The sequence below is a fragment of the Juglans microcarpa x Juglans regia genome, chromosome 5D, assembly GCF_004785595.1.
Source record: "Juglans microcarpa x Juglans regia isolate MS1-56 chromosome 5D, Jm3101_v1.0, whole genome shotgun sequence".
In the NCBI taxonomy this organism is placed as follows: Eukaryota; Viridiplantae; Streptophyta; class Magnoliopsida; order Fagales; family Juglandaceae; genus Juglans; species Juglans microcarpa x Juglans regia.
In genome coordinates, this window is record NC_054602.1 from 31,998,213 (window position 1) to 32,020,106 (window position 21,894).

The following is a 21,894-nucleotide window of genomic DNA, read 5'->3' on the forward strand; positions in this document are numbered from 1 at the left end:
TTAAGGACTTTGGGTCCCGTATTGTGGACTTTAGTGGCCTTACCATGACTTTTGAGCATAACAAGAAATATGTGACTCTAAGAGGTATGAGTTCTAGTAATTCTAAATTGGTGGAGGGTGTCCAGAATTGTCAATTTACCACTATTGAGAGGAAGGCCTATCCACCACCGACTTGATGTCGAAGGAACGCTGCTACAGATTGTACAACAAGAACAAGTTGGTAGTGGAGAAATACTGGATTCATGTATCGAGGCTATATTGAATAGGTATAAAGGAATTTTTGAGGAACCTAAAGGGTTGCCATCTATGAGGAGTCAAGATCACAAAGTAAATCTTAAAAAGGGTACATTTCTTGTTTTTGTCAGGCCATACAGGTATCCTTTTACCCAAAAATTTGAGATTGAAAAGATAGTGAAGGAATTGCTAGTAGTAGGAGTGATCAGAAGTAGTCGGTCTCCATTTTCCTCACCTGTACTTTTAGTGAGGAAGGCTAATGGCTCTTGGTGTATGTGCATCGATTACAAGGCACATAATAGGGAAATAGTGAAAGAAAAGTTTCCCATTCCAGTAGTGAATGAATTGTTGGATGAGTTTTGAGGAGCAACAATTTTTTTTCAAACTAGACCGTAGGTCTGAGTACCATCAGATTCGGGTGAGAGAAGTTGATATTGAGAAGACTACATTTGGAACACACTAAGGCCACTATGAGCTTTTAGTTATGTCTTTTGGTTTAACCAATGCTTCTGCCACCTTTCAATCCTTAATGAATGGGGTATTTCAGCCATTTTTAGAGAAATTTGTTATATTTTTCTTTGATGATATTTTGATATATAGTAAGAACAAAGAAGAACATTTACATCATTTATCATTGGTGTTGGAAGTTTTAGCAAAACACATATTATTTGCTAAAAGAAGTAAATGTAAGTTTGGTTGTAAAGAGATTGATTATCTTGGACGTTTGGTCTCTGCTGAAGGAGTAAGAGTAGATCCATCCAAGATCAAGGCTATGGTTGATTGTCCATTGCCAAAATCCACTAAATCCTTAAGAGGATTCATTGGATTAATTAGCTATTATCAAAAGTTTATGAGAGGATATGGATTGATTGCTGCTCCCCTCACTGAGTTGTTAAAAAAAGATGCATTTCTGTGGGGACCGGAATCTACACAGGCTTTTAAGGCACTAAAGCAGGCTGTGACAATGACTTGAGGGCAATGCAGTAGTGAAGGATAGTGAGTCATAAGGACTAAGGGGTGTGAAGAAACTGAAGTTTAATAAGCAATGAAGGGCAAGTGATGGGCACATGATTCATTAAATGTTGTAGATTACGTGTATAGCCTTACTTACTCAGTGTAGATTACAAGAATACCCTTTCATTTGTAACTAGAATAACAACTGCTGAATTGTATATATGCTCAGGGTTGATTTGGTTCATAAATCTATTTCAACTCATCTCAATTTATCATTATAATTTTTTCAAATTTTAACAAAGAATATGATAAACAATTCAATTTTTTCAAATCTTAAAATAATAATAATATTAAAAAATAATATTCTAACAATATTTTATCATCTCAACTCAACTCAACTCAACTAAGTTCAACATGAAACTTTCTTTGTAAAGGTTATTGAGAAAAGTCAACTGGTTTCGAAGTTCATTACATTGGCCTTTCCTCCTCCTAATTTTTTTCCTTCTTTCTGGTGCCATTTTTAATTGGTTTTGCTTTGAAGAAGAAGGATTACATGAGAGCGACACAGGGGAGGTAGTACTTGTGCATGCTGTTCTGCACAACCATTTCCATAAGCCTATCAGTTTTTATGGGTCCCAAAGCTTCAGCTTATCAGGGAGAGAGTGCACGAGAGGTAGTTGTGCCATCAGTTTTTATTGGTCTCAAAGCCAGTTACGTTTCACATCAGTACCCCTACATGATCTATCTCTTGAGGTAAAAGTTATCTTATATCATAGATTAAATTTCTTCACCAAGAAAAAAGAAGAGAAAAACAAGTCTCGTACGTACCCTTTTCATTGCGTTGACTCTCCTCCACTCTCTCCCTCCGTCTGATCTGCTTTCCACTTATTCATGCACCATGGAAATGGCACAGGAAATTCGGTTCTTCGAGTTGAACACGGGAGCTATGTTGGGAATAAGTGAAGCTAGGACTAACGCGAAGTATAGTAGCGGAACTAAAACGAAAGAAATTGATGACAATCACACAGAATGAACACCAAGAATTAAGTGGTTCGACTCAAAACGAGCCTACGTCCACTGGTGGGGTCGGTATCGAAGATTTCACTATCAACAGAGATGGAGTACAAATCAATACAACAAAACTTCACAAGGAAGTTATCTCTCAAAACTCTCTCTAGACTTCTCTCTCAAGAAAACACTAAAACAAATGACAAATGAATTCTGAAGTCTTAATTTCAAATGAGAGGCGCCGTTTGATATTTATAGGAAAAGTGAGAAATCACTTTTGTGAACATTGGCTCGAGCGAACGTCGAGCGAGTGTCGAGCGAACGTAGATATTTTGCACTTCGCTCAAGCCAACAGTTATACGAGAGTCGAGCGAAGCTCTCTGACTTGGATATTGCTCGAGCTGAATGCCGAGCGATACTTGAGCGAAGCTCTCTGTCTGAATTCGCTCGAGCGAATGTCGAGCGAAGCTCTCTGTCTGAATTCGCTCGAGCTGAATGTCGAGCGAATGTCGAGCGAAGCTCTCTGTCTGAATTCGCTCGAGCTGAATGTCGAGCGAATGTTGAGCGAAGCTCTCTGTCTGACTTCGCTCGAGCTGAGTGAACCTCCGCTCGAGCGAACCTACGACACTTGCACTGTTCAATCAGAATTCAAGCCACCTCATAACAAATCTCCACCTTGACTTGAACTCTGCCAAAACACAAAAAACCTCCGACCACAAAACCAATCCCCACCACCAAATCCCTTACGGGAATAACAAAATGCGAACACCAATTAAGTCCAAACAAAGTTTGAACTTGTATACTGCAACTGGCTTAGTCATCATATCTGCTGGATTTTCTGTAGTAGCAATCTTCAGAATCTGTATAGCACCCTCTATAACAATCTCTCTGAGAAAATGGTACCTGACATCAATGTGCTTCGTTCTTTCATGATACATTTGATTTTTGGTCAAATGTATTGCACTCTGACTGTCACAGAATACTGAGATCCCATCTTGTTGTAAACCCAAATCATTGACCAAGCCTTTCAACCAAATGGCCTCCTTAACAGCCTCTGCTGCTGCCATGTACTCTGCCTCGGTAGTTGATAAAGCAACAGTGGATTGCAGTGTTGCTTTCCAACTGATAGCTGACCCACACAGAGTGAAAACATAACCTGTCAATGATCTTCTTTTATCTAAGTCTCCAGCATAATCTGAATCAACAAAACCAGTAACTTTGGAACTGAGATCGACATCTCTATCAAATATTAACCCAAAGTTCAGGGTTCCCCTCAGATACCTGAGTATCCATTTCACAGCCTGCCAATGAGTCTTACCTGGGTTAGCCATATACCTGCTAACTATGCTCACTGCCTGTGAAATGTTTGGGCGGGTGCAAACCATTGCATACATGATGCTGCCAACTGCACTTGAATAAGGAACACTAGCCATGAACTGTTCCTCTTTAGTTGTCTGAGGAGATAGGCAAGCTGAAAGCTTAAAGTGCGTAGCAAGTGGTGTACTTACTGGTTTGGAATCAAACATCCCAAATCTCTAAAGCACTTTCTCAATGTACTTTCCCTGGGACAAGTACAACTTTCCAGCTTTCCTATCTCTGAAGATTTCCATTCCCAAAATCTTCTTTGCAGCACCTAAGTCTTTCATTTCAAACTCATTTCTGAGTTGGGTCTTTAACAAACCTATGTCAAATATGCTTCTAGCAGCAATAAGCATATCATTAACATATAATAGCAAATAAATGAAAGACTTATAAGATAATTCCTTATGATAAACACAACTATCATAGTTACTTCTCAAATAACCATGATCAATCATAAAGGAATCAAACCGCTTATACCATTGCCTTGGCGACTGCTTCAAACCATATAAAGACTTCTTCAATCTGCACACATGATCTTCCTTGTTTTCAACAATGAATCCCTCTGGCTGATGCATGTAAATGGTCTCTTCAAGTTCACCATGTAGGAACGCTGTTTTAACATCAAGTTGCTGTAGCTCTAAGTCATACAATGCTACTAAAGCTAGTAGCAATCTGATCGAACTGTGTTTCACCACTGGAGAGAAGACTTCAGTGAAGTCGATGCCTTCTCTCTGACTGAAGCCCTTAGCAACTAAGCGTGCCTTGTACCTTGCATCTGTATCACCCTGGATTCCCTCTTTTCTTTTGAAAATCCATTTGCAGCCAACAGTCTTTACCTTCTTTGGCAACAGAACCAAATCCCATGTTTGGTTTTTGTGAAGAGACTCAATCTCTTCAGTCATAGCTGCGCACCACTGTGCAGATTCTACGCTCTTGACAGCTTCTGAATAACTGGAAGGTTCCTGACCAACTATATTCTCTGCCGTAGTAAGAGCATACATAACCATATCTGCATGAGCATACCTCTGAGGTGGTCTAATCTGCCTCCTCTGTCTGCCAGTTGCTATACTGTAGTCTTGCTCACCTTGTGCGCCGCTACATGAATCGGAATCATGCTCATCTTCAATAGCATGATCTTGGGCGCCGTTGGGCAGCCCTTGTGATGCTTCCACCTGAAACTCCACCTGCTTTCTAACATCCTGTTCTTGTCCTGTAGACTCAGAATTCTCCTTCCTCGGATTAAGCATGGACTTTTTATCAAAAGTGACATCCCTACTGATTACAAACTTGGGTGATTTAGGATCAGTACACCACAATCTGAATCCCTTCACCCCACTGGCATACCCAATGAATATGCCCTTCTTTGCCCTTGGCTCAAGTTTTCCATCATTAACATGGAAATATGCAGGACAACCAAAAATTTGAATAATCAGTAGGAGTATCAGACCATACCTCATTCGGAGTCTTCAAACCAATCGCTGTGGCTGGAGAGCGATTGATCAAGTAACAGGCCGTATTGATTGCTTCGGCCCAGAAATCCTTAGCCAAGCCTGCATTAGAAAGCATGCTGCGAGCTCTCTCCAAAAGGGTCCTGTTCATCCGTTCAGCTACCCCGTTTTGCTGTGGAGTATGTCTAACTGTACGATGTCTGGCAATACCCTCATTTCTGCAGAATTCATCAAACTCACCTCCGCAGAATTCCATACCATTGTCAGTGCGAAGTCGCTTGATTTTCTTGCCCGTCTGATTTTCAATCAAAGCTTTCCACTGTTTGAAGTTGACAAATACATCACTCTTCTGCTTCAAAAAGTAGACCCAAACCTTCCGAGAGAAATCATCAATGAACGTAAGCAAGTATTGAGCTCCACCTTTTGACGGGACGGAAGATGGGCCCCAAAGATCAGAATGAATGTAGTCCACAGAACTTTTGGTTCTGTGAACCCCTGTAGAGAACTGAACCCTGCACTGTTTGCTAAACACACAGTGCTCACAGAAATCCAGTTTTCCTATATTCTGATTACATAACAAACCCTGCTTACTCAGAATTGACATTCCCTTTTCACTCATATGACCCAAACGCATATGCCACAAACGAGTGACATCTGAATCTGGATCATCTGAGACTGACACTGCAGCTGCACCTGTCACTGTAGAGCCTTGAAGGAAATAAAGACCATTTGTCTTATCTCCTTTCATCACAACCATAGAGCCCTTACTGACTCTGATAGCTCCACCTTCACCAGTGTACTTATAGTCCAGAGAATCAAGAGTACCCAAAGAAATGAGATTCTTTTTCAACTCTGGAATATGTCGAACATTAGACAATGTCCGGACAATTCCATCAAACATCTTGATTCTGACTGAACCAATTCCAGCAATTTTACAACCCATATCATTCCCTAACAAAACAGAACCTCCGTTGACTGATTCATAGTTAGTGAACCAGTCCCTCTTGGGACACATATGGAAAGTGCAAGCTGAGTCCAAGACCCACTTGTCACTAAAGCGACGACTATTGGAGTCGCTTATTGCTAGAACAAGATCTAGGTCGTTAGACCTATCATCAGCAACACTAACGGCATTAGATGAACTAGTGCCGTCCTCCTTGTTTTTCAATTTTGGATACTCGTTCTTGTAGTGACCAAACTTATGGCAGTAATAACATTTGACGTTTTTCTTACTAAACGTTGTTTGTGAACTGCCCCTGGATTTCCCCTTATTCTTTTCTGAACCCCTGTCATTCGATCTACCCCTACTTGAGGACCCCTTAACAAACAAGCCACTAGCTTGTTCATTAGTGTTCTTCACACTCAATTTATTCCTCAACTCCTTAGAATTCAAAGCAGACTTTACATCTACCAAGGAAATTGTATTTCTACCATACAACATGGAATTTACAAAGTTCTCAAAAGATGTGGGTAATGAACATAAAATAATTAACGCTTGATCTTCTTCTTCAAGCTTAATATCTATGTTCCTCAGATCCATAATGATTTTATTAAATTCATCTAGGTGTTCAGAAATAAGAGTACCTTCCTTCATTTTGAGAGTGTATAACCGTTGTTTCAAATACAACCGGTTAGTGAGAGATCTCTTCATGTAAAGATTCTCAAGTGCCGACCAGAGACCAGTTGCAGTCTCCTCATCAGCAACCTCTCTTAAAACTCCATCAGATAGTGACAAAAGAATAGTACTGTGTACCTTTTCTTCTTCTTCTTTCGAAGGAGCCGGAGAATCTTCAGATACCGAGACTTCTAATACTTTTGACAAGCCCTGTTGTCGCAGTAAAGCCTTCATCTTGATGCGCCATAGACTGAAACTGTTCTGACCGTCAAATTTCTCCACTTCGAACTTAGCCATAGCCATCCCTCCAGATCCTGAGCCAAGCTCTGATACCAGTTTGTTGGGAATAAGTGAAGCTAGGACTAACGCGAAGTATAGTAGCGGAACTAAAACGAAAGAAATTGATGACAATCACACAGAATGAACACCAAGAATTAAGTGGTTCGACTCAAAACGAGCCTACGACCACTGGTGGGGTCGGTATCGAAGATTTCACTATCAACAGAGATGGAGTACAAATCAATACAACAAAACTTCACAAGGAAGTTATCTCTCAAAACTCTCTCTAGACTTCTCTCTCAAGAAAACACACAAACAAATGACAAATGAATTCTGAAGTCTTAATTTCAAATGAGAGGCGCCGTTTGATATTTATAGGAAAAGTGAGAAATCACTTTTGTGAACATTGGCTCGAGCGAACGTCGAGCGAGTGTCGAGCGAACGTAGATATTCTGCACTTCGCTCAAGCCAACAGTTGTGCGAGAGTCGAGCGAAGCTCTCTGCCTGAACTCGCTCGAGCTGGGTGTCGAGCGAGTGTCGAGCGAAGCTCTCTGACTTGGATATTGCTCGAGCTAAATGTCGAGCGATACTTGAGCGAAGCTCTCTGTCTGAATTCGCTCGAGCTGAATGTCGAGCGAATGTCGAGCGAAGCTCTCTGTCTGAATTCGCTCGAGCTGAATGTCGAGCGAATGTTGAGCGAAGCTCTCTGTCTGACTTCGCTCGAGCTGAGTGAACCTCCGCTCGAGCGAACCTACGACACTTGCACTGTTCAATCAGAATTCAAGCCACCTCATAACAAGCTAAGATCCCTTCTTTGGGACTGCGGACGGCGCAGGTCGACCCTAGCCTCGTCGGTGAAGCCGTGGCCACTGCCATCAAGGTCTTCTTCGTTTCCTTCTTTATCTGCCGCTGTCGCCATTTTTAGGTTTTGGAGTTTTTATGGACGTCATGATTAATTTTTGTGTTGTGAAAAGTAATGAATAGCTTAGTTAGCTCTCTAGCTACAAGCCAACATGTTTACTTGTGCTGCAGGTTGGATACCGCCATATTGATTGCACTCAACTCTATGGCAATGAAAGGAGGTAAAATATTTTCTGAAAACTTGGTGTCACTCGCCTTGAGCCTTTAGTATCGTCTCACTACGACCAAATTCTAAGCTATGGAATTGCTTTAGGTATCTGATACACTTGATGCTTTAGATCTTCCTACAGCATGAGTCGCATATTAGTCAACCAATTTGATAGATTCGAATACCCACCGCCTAGGCATTTTTTTTCGGATTTCTATTTCGATGACATGGAAGGACGCCTTCATGAGTATTCCCAGTTAGTTTGTCATAGTGCGCATGCTGGGGCATGGGGCTAAGTGCTGACATCCATTTTCTCTTTACTTAATTATTTTCCAATACGCACGAAATAATTAGTGATGATGTTCTAAGTCTTGTTTTATTGCTAATTGAAATTGCTTAAGCTTTTGCAAGAATTGTACATGAACTGATTTCTACTACTCATTTCTTGTAGATTGGTCTCATTCTGAAGAAACTATTTGAAGATGGTGCGGTGAAGCGTGAGGATTTGTGGATTACCTCTAAACTCTGGTTTGTTTTATAGAGTAAAGAGTTTCCATTTAAAATGATAATGCTTTGTGCCTTATATGAGTTACTAACAGGGTCTTTGATCTTATCTAGTACGTTTTCTTTACATCTAAAAATGAGATAATCCACAGGAGCATTGATCATGCACCTGCAGATGTTTCAGAGGCTTTGGATACTACTTTGCGAAACTTGCAACTTGATTATCTTGACTTGTACCTTGTATATATCACTGATTAAAGCTTATAATCAGCGATTTGGATATCTACAAACTTGTTACACTAGTTTTTGCTTTGATACACCCTTCAGTCTTTATACTTGTAGAAAGGCTTCCTAGAACTACCTATTGAAGGTGAAATAGAAGATTTTTTAAAAAATATATAAAAATAAAAAAAATTCCACCCATAGTTATGACCAAGTCATGGAATGCCTTGAGTCTGCTTCTATTCTTCTGATCAGAAAATTACACTTTGAGATATTTGTATTGACATGATCATTTTCTTCTCGATGATTTGGTATTGAGGACATTATTTAACTGTGACTAAATGATGCTGCTCAACTTTTTAAGATCCATTTGCCAGTCCGGATGAAGAAGGGGTCAATAGGCATTAAACCAGAAAACCTCATTCAACCAGATATACCTAGCACGTGGAAAGCAATGGAAGCGCTCTATGTTTCTGGAAAGGCTCGAGCAATTGGTGTCAGCAATTTCTCTTCAAAGAAGCTTGGCCATCTGTTGGAGGTAGCACGCGTGCCTCCTGCTGTAAACCAAGTGGAGTGCCACCCCTCATGGCAGCAGCCAGGATTACATGCATTTTGTAAATCCAAGGGAGTTCACTTATCTGTGAGTTTATACGCAAATTTTAAAATGCTCAGTATTTTAAGATGGTTTATCTATTTGTGAGGAGGCAAATCTTATGTGAAGAGTTGAATATTTTTTATTTCTATAATTGAAGGTTTTAAGAATGGTAACACTGTGATGTTCTTTTTTTTTTTTTTTTTTTTTTTTTTTTTTTTTTTTTTTTTATCTAGGGACATTCGCCATTAGGTTCTCCTGGCGGTACGTGGGTCAAGAGTGACGTTCTTAAGAATCCAATTCTAGGTATGGTTGCAGAGAAAGTAAGGCAAAACTCCTGCACAAGTAGCCCTTTGTTGGGGCCTGCAAATGGGTCATAGTGTGCTTCCAAAGAGTACACATGAAGGAAGGATTAAGGACAACTTTGATATCTTCAATTGGTCTATACCTGAAGTCTCTACAACTAGTGGCTTTGTTAGGACTTCTGCAATTTGTTCTTTGGAGTTGCAAAATTGAACTTGTAGTGCACGGGCAGCAACTCTATCCCTCACAAAGTGATAATCGATGTCCATATGTTTTGTTTTGGAGTGATAGATCGGGTTGACAGACAGATATGTGGCTCCAATGTTGTCACACCACAAGATTGGAGCCTTAGAAAGAGAAATACCTAGTTCTCTAAGAACTGTTTGAAGCCATATGATCTCAGCAGTTGATGATGTGAGTGATTTGTACTCGGCTTCGGTTGTTGATCATGCAACAGTTCGTTGTTTCTTCGAGCTCCAAGAGATGAGATGATTTCTGAGGTAGAAGCAGAATCCTCCAGTTGACCGTCGATTGTCTGGACATCCTTCCCAATCAAAGTCCAAGTATGACTGAAGTGTGAAAGTGGACTGCCTTTTAAAGAGTAAGCCATAGTTGATTGTGGCTTTGAGATACCTGAGGACTCGTTTAATAGCACTCCAGTGAGAAATTTTTGGAGAGTGAATGAATTGGCATATTTTATTCACTGCAAAGGCGATGTCTGGCTTGGTGAGGGAGAGATATTGCAAACCACCAACTATGCTTCTGTAGAGAGTTGGGCCATCAAAATCTGGAGAGTCAAATTTTGATAACTTGAGAGATGTTGCCATGGGAGAGGAGACTGGTTTTGCATTGATCATTTGACTTCGAATAAGCAAGCTCTTGATGTATTTTCGTTGAGTGAGCAAAAGGCCTACGGCTGTGTAGTTGACTTCCAGTCCAAGAAAAAAAGAAAGCTGACCCAGGTCTTTTACTGGAAATGCAGAGCCTAAGTCATGAATCACAATGGCTGAGGAGTTTGAGCCTGTAACAACTAAGTCATCCACGTACACAAAAAGATAGAGAGTAACATTAGAATGCTGCAAGATGAGCAAAGAAGGATCTACCTTTGAAGCTGTAAAACCATATGAAAGTAACCATGAGCTAAGTTGGAAAAACCAAGCACGAGATGTTTGTTTTAAACCGTGTAGAGCCTTGTGCAATTTGCACACATAGGTGAGATGTAGTGGATCTATAAATCCATGAGATTGCTGCATGAAAACATCATCAGGTAATGAACCATGCAAAAATGCATTTTCAATATCAAGTTGGCGCAAGGGCCATGATCGAGTGACAGTAATGGATAAATTAAGCCGTATTGTGGAAGGCTTCGCTACTGGGGAAAAAGTCTCATTGTAGTCTAAGCCATGCTGTTGATGATACCCTTTAGCCACAAGACGAGCATTCCTCCATTGAAAAGAGCCATCAGCGTTTGTTTTAGTGCGAAACACCCACCTGCATTCGAGAATGTTAGCTACGGGTGTGGGAAGTACAAGGGACTAGGTGTAGTTTTGTTGAAGTGCAGCATTTTCCTTGGCCATAGCTTCTCTCCATTCCGAAAATTTTGAAGCAACTGAATAACTAGAAGGTTCGTTTGGGACAGTCAAAGACGTGGTGAGACAAAATCGGGTGGAGTAGGGAATGGTTCCATCCATGAACTGTCTGGGTCTAGATGAATTTGTTTGGGCACGTGTAATAATAGGAGACTGGGGTGGCTATAAGATTACTGGAGGGGAACGAAGGATAGGAGCAGAGGATGATGTTGTAGAAGTCGGTGTCGGCAGAACAGAGGGTATGGAAGGGCTCAAGGTAGACGATGAAGGAATAGAAGTTTGTGGGTTTGAGTTTGGACCAGGCCCAAGGACAGACGGAGAGAGTAAAGGCAGAGGTACGATTTTTGACTGGGCTGGAGGAGATGGATGAATGGATCGAGATTTTGAAAGTGGAAATGAAGCTTCACTAAAAATGACATCCCGAGAGATGTATAAACGGTTGGTGACTAAGTCAAGGCATTTACATCCTTTATGCGAAGCATTGGAACCCAGAAAGAGACATGAAACGGAACGAAAATTTAATTTATTTGAAAGATAGGGTCTGAGATTGGGCCAACATTCACATCCAAACACTTTCAAAAATTTATAATCTGTTTAGAATTATAAACTAGAGAATGTGGTGATTTATTTTTGGGAGTGGGTGAGGGGAGAAGATTAATCAAGTAAACCACAGTTTCAAAAGTATCGGCCCAATATGAGAAGGGAAGAGAGGAATGAGCCTATAAAGAGAGCCCGGTTTCAACTATATGCCTGTGTTTTCTTTCAACGATGCCATTTTGTTGGTGCGTGTGAGGACATGAGAGGCGATGAGTGATGCCTAGTTTTTGACAAATTAGAGTTAATGGTTTAAATTCACCTCCACCATCTGTTTGTGAAATTAGAAGTTTAGAACTAAATAATCTTTCAAGATAAGGCAAAAAAGTATTGAAAATTTGTGTAACATCCGATTTTAATTTGAGTCGGAAGAACCACGTATACCGTGTATAATGATCAACAAAAGAAAGATAATATTTAAAACCAAGTCGTGAAACATACGGGGCCGGGCCCCATAAGTTAGCACAAATAAGTTCTAAGGGCCTGAAATATTTGGCCTGACTATTACAAAAGGGCAACTGATGACTTTTAGCAAGAGGACATTCAGGGCATTTAAAATTTGTAGTGTTGGAAGAAAAAGGCAGGCATCTTGTGTGCAGAACACGTGAAACCAGTGCTAGAGAGGGATGCCCCAGCCTGCGATGCCATTGTTCCAGAGTGGTTCTTTCGCCAAGATGAGTGGATGGAGATGAGGAGACGGTGGAAGGGAAGACATAGAGACCATTATGCGTTGGCCCTGTGAGGAGCAGAGTCCCTGTGTGTTTGTCCTTCACAGAGAAGTGAGAAGAGTGAAACTCAAAATAACAAGAATTATCAATACAAAATTGAAGAATAGAGACTAATTCTTAATGATGGAAGGAACATGTAACAAATTACGAAGTGAAAATGAAGAAGAAGAAGAAGGCACGGTTTTAAAGAAGAATCACCAAAATGTTGAATGGGAAGACCACTGCTATCTCCAACCCATATTGTATCACCACCACTATACTGTTCAGAATAAATATTCAAGTTATTCAAGTCGTTAGTTATATGATGCGTAGCTACCGAGTCCGAATACCAGGATGAATCAGAAAAAAGATGCAGGGGCAGTGTAGTTAGCAAAAAAGGATCTTGGAGCATCAAGTTTATAGGAGTGATCAAACATGTATCGACATTGAAGAGCAACGTGGCCAGATTTATTACAAACCTGACATGTTGGGCACTAGGCAGTATACTGCGATGTAGAATTTGCAGAATTATTGAAGGAGTTGGTTCTTCCACCACGAAAGTTGGAATTGAATCGACCTCTCCCTCGACCTTGGCGTCCACCGCGAGAGAAGCCTCGGCCACGTTGGTCACTCCCACTTGAGGCACTGAAGTTGACAGTGGGTTCAACAGAAGATATTGTGTTACTTGTTAGGTGGGATGCTCGCGCCTCATGTATGAGCAAAAGTTGGTACAGCTCATGTGATGAGAGAGGCTCAGCCCTGGCTGTTACCGAAGTGATAAAAGGTTCATAAGATTGTCCAAGGCCATTTAGCAAATACGTAAGAATCTCTTTGTCAGGTAGATGAGTTCCAGTGGCAACAAGAGAATCAGAAAGAAGACGGACCTTCCCAAAATATTCAGAAATCGATTGGTCACCTCTAGAAAGATTAGTGAGTTGAAAACGCAGTTGAAACTCTTTTGCTTGGGAGTGGGAGGCATACATTGAAGCCAAGAGAACCCATAGAGCTCGGGCAGAAGTAGATGATAAAACGTGACCAATAATAGAGTCAGATAGAGAGGAGAATAGAACGCTAAGGACAAGTTGGTCCGTGCGCCTCCAATGAAGAAAAGGGGCTGGCTTTGGGTATGGTAGTAGTGGAGGATTCAGTAATGGTTTCTGGGGGTGGGGAAAGAGACCCATCGACATAACCAAAAAGGTCTTGGCCTCTGAGATAAGCCGAAATTTGTACCTTCTACAGAAGGTAATTATCATTGGTAAGTTTGGTGGAGATGATGTGTGAGAAGGAGGATAAGGTGGGAGGGGGAGGAGGAGAAGAAGGAGGAGGAGGAGGACGGGGAAAAGGTTCAGAAGAAGAGGCCATGGATCAGGAAAAAAAAAAGACTACGGTCTAAAGGCTCTCGATACCATGTTGAGAGAAGAAGTACATGCTGAAAAACTCTCTGTTTTCATTGATTAATTTTGTCCATGGTAGACGGTATTTATACATGATGTAAAAGAATAAACAATTAATTGAGTTGGTTACAAAAGCACCGTAGGGACCAGCAACAAATTCCTCTGCTGTTAGTTTCTAGAACTTGCATTCGGTTGTGTAGTGCTCTGCTAATCTAAATTGCGATGGCTCTGCAGGTGTCCTTCATTGCGTGTTGTAGTGTCATGCCAAGTGCACTCAATCTGTTTGTGAAAAGGTGGCATAGAATCAGTTATTTCAATAACATCAACTAGGATTACATGTAGGTTGTAAATCCAAGGGAGTTCACTTATCTGTGAGTTTATACGCAAATTTTGAAATGCTTTTATTTGTGCGTACGCACGTATATTCAGTATTTTAAGATGGTTTATCTAGGGATATTCGCCATTAGGCTCTCCTGGCACTACGTGGCTCAAGAGTGATGTTCTTAAGAATCCAATTCTAGGTATGGTTGCAGAGAGAGTAGGCAAAACTCCTGCACAAGTATTCCTTCGTTGGGGCCTGCAAACGAGTCATAGTGTGCTTCCAAAGAGTACTCATGAAGGAAGGATTAAGGACAACTCTGATATCTTCGACTGGTCTATACCTAAAGTCTTGCTCGCCAAATTGTCCGAAATTGAGCATGCAAGTATTCAGTTAGACATTGTCTTTCTTTTTTTTTTTTGAAGGAAACATACTCATTTCATTAATGAACCAAAGTTACAATTGTGACTTATCAATACATGAAAAATCCAATACATGGAAAATCCTGACTATAAGCCAATCTACGCATTAGCTCTGGGGCTTCCCCACACACAAATTTTTTTGTAGCGGACATTGTCTTAACTTCTAAACAAACTCTCTCACAATAGAGAAAACGCTCTGTAAAACAGAACTTAAAAGCCCCCTCTATCCAGCCAAGGAGGAAGAGTACAGGACACTGCTATGGACACCAAATCCAATAGCCTATTCCTATTTTATTAAAAACTAAACTAATAAAAAAAACTACAAATAAACATATTAATAACTACAAGACCACAAGCACTGGTGAGACCTCGGACGTCACGCCCACCACAAGCATCGGCATCTTAAGCCCTGACGGAACGAGCACCCAGCTCACGCACAGACCACAACAGCCAGGCCGTACGACCACTGGTCTTAGCATCGCCCACCACTATCGAACGGCTCTTACCCCGAATTACGTCTGATCCAAAGGCCCAACACCTCACTCGGGACAACAAAAACAACAGCAAAAACAGAGACAAAACAACTACAAACATAGAAACAGAAACAAAAAAGAAACAAAAAAGATGAAAACGGATGATCAGTGCACAAAGGTCGGTAGTGGCGCGTGCAGAACACTGTTCACTCTGGGAGGAAAGCCGACGGTCAGATGTGGAAGTCCGGAATCAGAGGTTCCAAAGAAACCGAGCGTGGCGTCGGCAGAGGGCTCCTCGGTGGCGTGTGATGACCACGCGCCGACGATAACTGAAAATTTCGTCCCCCGGGTGCGGACTACGCTCCACTCAGATGGACGCCGGATTTGGAGGTCTTGAAGATCGGCAGCTGGTCGTCATGCCGGTGGGGCGCGTGTAGAAGTGCGACGGCTGGAAAGATCCGAACGACGATCCACCCTTATTTGGCCTAAAAAAACACAAAAACAAGAATAAAAAACACTACACATAAGTAAAATGGACAGGGAAGAGGAGGGAGGAGCAGACGTAACGCCCCGTCCCCCGAGGGTCCGGAGAGTTAACTCATATCACTTAAAATCATTTCCAAATAATACTTTTAAAATAAACCAGAATCTCTATAACATATTAACCTATTTGTTCAACACAAATATCCATGTTCCTACATAAGGGCACATCAAAAGTGTCTCATTGATATACATAAACTTTTCCACAAAGACTAGAAATATCCATTACTCAAAATACCTAGGCCACATAAAATATCAACACTACCAAAAAATTCTCCAAAAATCCTTGTACCCCAAGGCACTTAGCCTTCTATGATCAACAAAACTTGCAAGTACTCTCTATTCCTGATTTCCAGCTGTTGCATCAAAATTATCTGAAACATATTATGGATATAGGGGTGAGTTATCAACAACTCAGTAAGCAGAAAACGTATACTAGCGTGCAAACATGAGCATTTACAGAGTACAGTATGCATAACAAAATATTTTCCAGAGTTGTCATGTAGAACAAAACATGTTTTCAAAAGTAACAGAGCGATAGCTTTAAATCAAGTAAAACCCAGAGTACTTTGGCATAACCTAACCTGAGTATCATCATCACATCAAAACAGAGCATCTTATAGAGCAGAGACCATATTTCACCCCCGTGGTAGGGTTGTGCTATCCCCGGTGGCCAAACCGGGCAGAGACAGAGGTGAAATCTTTTCCTTATTCTTCTCGGAGCCTTGAGTGTGCACACAGGAAAGACCACAATAAAACCACTTTGTTTCCAAAGTGGGTGCACTCAGAGACAGAGAAGTTGGTACCAACCCAAACAGTGTAGAGCATAACAAAGCAGAGCAGAGCAGAGCAGAGACAGAGTCAGATACAAAATCAGTACACCATGCCAAAAGTTTTCAGATGCCATATCAAAATAAAACAGAGTACCAAAACATAATCAGATCATTCTCACATGCTGAAAATAAAAGTCGGAGCATCTTTCCAAATAAATACACAATTTTTCAGATTCTCAATATTGCTCTTTTTCAGATTTCAGAGACAAATGACAAAATTTAGCTCATGTCTACACAATGCATGTCAGAAAATATTTTCTTTTTTTTCATACAAATTTCATGAGTAATGCAAATAAGTGACCAAGGTTGGTTTTTCCCAAGTTCTCATTTCATTACAAAAATATGCAAAGTTTTCAGAAAGTCAACGTCAGTCTCAATAATTCGTGTAAGGTCTAGCATAGGAACCCCGCTTACCTGAATTTCTTAACTTTCCAAAAATTTCCTCAACAAAGCCGAACAAGAATTAATCGTCACCTATAAGATAATCACGTAATTTTCGTAAATTTACAATCAATCACGTATTTCAATGTCTAAGCCTAAGCTTCTAAAATAACATATTTTAATTCCTCAAAACCTAAAATTCTCATAACTTCAAGTTACATTATCACTTTCTAAAAATCATCAATATCCACTTAATTGAAATCGTACCGAATAAGAAATTCAATCACACAAGTATTAAGATAATTACGGAACTCAATAAATGTTAATATCAAAATATCCAGAATACCAACAACGTATTACAAATTAATAGAATATTTTAACTACTTTAAAAAAAATCTTATAAAATACGACATGAAAAACTTCTCTTAAAAAATAGGTTTACTTCCTTTAATTTACAAAATTATTAAAATATCATCTACACAAATACAATAATTTATGAAACTAAAAAACAAACCCATTTAAATATAAACCCAAATGTACCACTTATCCGAAAATATATATATGGAAGATAAACTGAGGGTAGTCTGGTAATAGTACTCGACTATTAGGTGATCAATTTACATATATATATATATATAACTTACAAGAGCAAAACCAGAGGAGCAAACATACGAGAATAAAACCAAGCATGCGGCGGCAGAGGCTTACCCAAGGGAAACCGAGGCTAGCGTGGAGGAGTACGGCGCGACAGGGCTGGCTGGTGGGACGGTGGGGTGCGGTTGAAGAGCAAGAGTGCGGTAGAGCTGCCGCCGAGCTGAGCTGAGCACGCGAAAAGAAGAGAGGGCGAGGTGAGTGAGCAAGAGGCGGAGAGAGCAAAGCCGAAAAAGGGAGATGCAGTGAGGGAGGTTGGTGGCTTACCGAGAGGTCGAGGTGGCGTGCGGCAGACAGAGGGTGGTGCGACGATGGCTGGCAGCATGGGTAGGCAGATTTGTGGCATACGGATGCAAGAAGACTCCTCTGTTTCTTGGAGTAAAAATAGAGGTGGGGGCCTTAACCGACAGCTGCAAAACCGGATGTGGAACTCGGAGGGACGGTGGCTCACGGCTGGGGTGGTAAACTCCGAGTGACTGAGGTACCGATGTGGGTTGCGCTTGGTGGGACAGCGGCACGTGGATCGGCTTGGTGTAGACAGTGCACTGCTTGCTAACCGAGCTACACAGTTGGTGTTTAACAGGGAGTGATGGCTGGTGCGTGATGCGGCTTGGCTGAGGTTCACAATGAGAGGTGGAGACTTTCGGTTGATTTTCTGTGAAGAGGAGATGAGCGGCACAAAATCTAGGTCAAGAATGCATAACATATATATATATAAGCTATATGAAGTAAAGGGTAAAAACCTAGAGAGAAGAGGGATGAACGTCATGCATGAAAATGGAAGGTGGACGTGAATCTACACGACGTCAAAACTGGAGGTGTTTCACGGGCCTGGGCCTGACAATGGGCTAGGTCTTACAGCCGAAGTTCCAACGTTGCACTAGACATTGTGTTTCTAAATTATACTTCAGAAGTTTCTGCACCATTTTTTTTCATGTCCAATTCTATATATAGCTTTTACCAGCTTATGCAGTTGCTATTTCCTGCTAATATGTTATCAAGTGAATTGACCCTTGGATTTGGAGATTAAGAAAAAAAAACAAAAAAAAAGTGAATTTGGTCCTTTAAGTTTTGTTGCGATCATACGCTTAGGCGTTGCTCTTGTATAAATCCCATGTACTTGGGCTCTTGTGTACTCTTTTGATCAATAAAAACTTGTTTACCAATAGAAAAAAAGTTTTATTGTGATCATATCATTATAATATGCTAATGAGTGGCTCTACAACCACCGCTCTCAGCTCGCACTGGGAGCTACAGTTAGTTATAGGATCATTTTTATTTTTGCTTTTTCATACATGTATTTTTTATCACTTTTAAATATTTTTTTAAAAAATTAAAAAAACACAATATTATTAAAAAACACTTCCTTAAAAAATAAAGTAAAAAATAAAAGTAGTAAGAGTGCATTTTTTTATGCTCCCTCTGTGATGTTGTTACTGGGTCTCTAAAGGATTGTGTATGAGGTCCAATGAATATGGTATAATGACGATTATATGTTCCCGATTTTTATTGTGCAGGCAAGATTGATAACAGGGAACTTCGTCTTTGTCCATGAGACTTTTGGTCCGTACAGGACTGTTGAGGAATAGTTCTTCTACATATAACCGGCCATGCGGAAGCGCCGTGTAACCTAGTTTCCACGTCAGCTTCTAACAATAATTAAAAAAAAATGAAACGAAACAAAAACAAGTGTTCGACTGAAGAAGAACCAGCATCTGAACCAGCAACTGAAGAAAGAAGAAAGGACTGGACTGAAACCTAGAGTGAAAGGAAGAAGGAATGACTAACTCATTTATACAAAGCATTTGGAGTGGCTGAAAAACGCCCAAACCCATTTCTACAGAGGATTTCAAGTGACCAAAAAACATCCAAACCGGTGCTTGACTGCAGAGCATTTTGACTGAAGAATGTGAGGTACCAACTGACTGCAAAGCATTTTAATTTTTGAAGGAGAATTTTTTTAATTGCTGGAACACTTGCCCAAAAGGATGGCAAATGGAGTGTCATTTATAAAAAGTATCGATGGGCTTGAGATGGATTTGAATAAGTTGGAAGATGAAAGGGGCTGAATGCGGATGGTGGGGGTATCAAATATTGCTACACGGACTTAAAAAATGGATTAAGAACAATCATATATGTGGAGATTAAGCATTTGTTTTTTTTTTCTTAATCCTGGGCAAATCTCAATACAATACAAGAATAAAACAAAGCTAATGGAGGTTTGAAAAAAAAAATTGGAGGTCAAGGAGGTAGTTGACGATCGAAGTAAGTGGGAATGGAAGCTATACGAGAATGTTGTTGTGCGTTTGAAATCGAAATCGCTTCTTTCCATTTCGTTTTGGTGTGTGAGCTGTCTTACGTTTCGTTTTGATTTGTGAGAATAAGACTGGGGCATGGTGAATGAACAGAGGTCACTGGCTTTAGGAATGAGGAGGGACGTTGATGGTATTAAAATTAGGGAGAAGGAGACGCACGGAGAAGGGAGAAGCCTCTCGATTTCACTCAAAACGGTGTGTTTTGAAAAACTAATTGAAACACACTATTTTACTCAATCCCACCTCCCCCATTTGGTCTCTCGCATTTTCATCTCTCATTTAAATGAAACACACCGTTTCATTATAATGATATGGCGATTACACACTGATTGTGCGGGCCGGTTGCATTTAGCATTTTTCATTAAGAAATTATGGGATGGCGAAATATGAGCAGCGAGATAACTGTTGGTTCATTAGAAAATGAGGGCAAAGTGTTGTCATGCTCTATATTCTTTTTTTTTTTTTTTGTTTTGTGATATTTCGAGGGAATTGGAGTTGCCACTCTTCGATGACCACTCTTCAAATTTGTATCTTAAAGTTTGGTTGACTTCCACTTTGTAAAGATGCTACTTAGGGTTTGAGTGTTTTTGTATTTTTATTTTTAATTTTTTTAATAAATCACTTGACATTATATGGTGGTGTCACTTAGGACCGTTTGAGCGGTAAGTTTGAGATGGTTAAAATGTATTATTTTCATAAATTCCATCTAATCGGCAGCACATTTTCAATGTAATAAACATTGGTTTGACTTTTTTTTTTTTTTAATTTTTTATTGGTCAAATATTAGTTAGTAAAATCTATAAAGTAAAACTTTGAGGTACCTCTTATAAATATGATGTATTTCTATTGACAAGTCTTAATTTTATAGGAAATGTCTTCTTGCAAGCGAGGTCGCACAACAAATCGCGAACCGATACTGAAATGTAAGGTATTTGTTTAATAAAACAGTGCGAATTGAGATGGAAATGATTTTCGTAAGACAAATGATCTTCTTATTCACTCAAAACTTTCTTTCTTTTATTTTTTTTAATAAAAAACTCATGTCAACATCGATACACAGTTTAGTGCATAGCAAAACTCTTATTTATATATTTTAAAATTTATTAGCTATCATATAGAATAAATGTTGACAGTGCTAGAATTTTATTGAACTTAAACGTGGAAGTTAGTATTTGTAAAGAACTCTAGGATGCTGCTTAAAAGTCTATACGAAAATGTTTTTTTTAATATTAGCTCCCACTCAACATTACCAACTTCAGATACAATATAGTATACAAGTCTTCTACGCTTCTATTGAAAATAAGTAAAGTTTATTATTAAAAAAATATTTTTTTTTGTAAATCTTAAATTTATTCTTTTTTTAAAAGTAAAAATGCAAATTTTATTCATTCTAAAAGTGTACAGATCATTTTTGTTTCAAAAATTGCGAACACAAGGCAAAAGAAAAATGTTTAAGACAATATATGTAAATTGAATTAATAGATCATGAGATTGTTGACCTCGTCATCATTATAATAAACAAAACTATAAAGTGACAAATTTTATATAATTAAGTTATATGATAGACTTTGAAAATAAAACTGTATTTCTATATTCTCATTAATTAAACAAAGATGTATAAGGAAGCGTCTATAGACAAATACAAAAGGAACCTTTCCTAGGCATTATTACAAATAGAGAACGTGCGCTGCTATATGGTAATGCATTAAGTAGAGTTTGTAAAATTCTCCTGCCAACACGGTTACAACAGAATACAGAGGACACACACAAGTTGTCTACGTAATTCCTGAAGGTTCTAGAGCAGTGATTGATGTGCTTGGTGCTTGCCAAGTCACTTGTGATTTGGAGTCCAACGTAGATGGCTCAATACGCCCCCTTGAGCCAAGCGGGGTGTCAACAACAATGAGGCTCGTTCTGAGAAGATGAAACCAAGAGGTTGGAAAGGGCTTTGTGAGGATATCAGCTAGCTGGTTTTTTGATGGTAGAAAAAGCAACTTGAAGAGTTTTTGCAGCAACTCGATCAGGAACAAAATGAAAATCAATTTTCATGTGCTTGGTGTGGGAATGTAGAATTGGGTTAACGGAC

The 21,894-nt window shown here is 39.8% G+C and overlaps 1 protein-coding gene across 1 annotated transcript; it reads left to right on the plus strand.

Annotated features, from left to right (window-relative positions):
- The first annotated feature begins 1,831 nt into the window (after nucleotides 1-1,831).
- LOC121266611 (NADPH-dependent aldo-keto reductase, chloroplastic-like) lies at nucleotides 1,832-20,299 on the plus strand. The gene is given in 9 exon segments (XM_041170495.1): nucleotides 1,832-2,130; nucleotides 7,699-7,780; nucleotides 7,933-8,007; nucleotides 8,421-8,497; nucleotides 8,626-8,713; nucleotides 9,060-9,335; nucleotides 14,326-14,574; nucleotides 19,011-19,078; nucleotides 20,177-20,299. Coding segments are annotated over 9 exon segments (981 nt in total). The 5' UTR covers nucleotides 1,832-2,086; the 3' UTR covers nucleotides 20,199-20,299.
- Nucleotides 20,300-21,894: the final 1,595 nt, after the last annotated feature.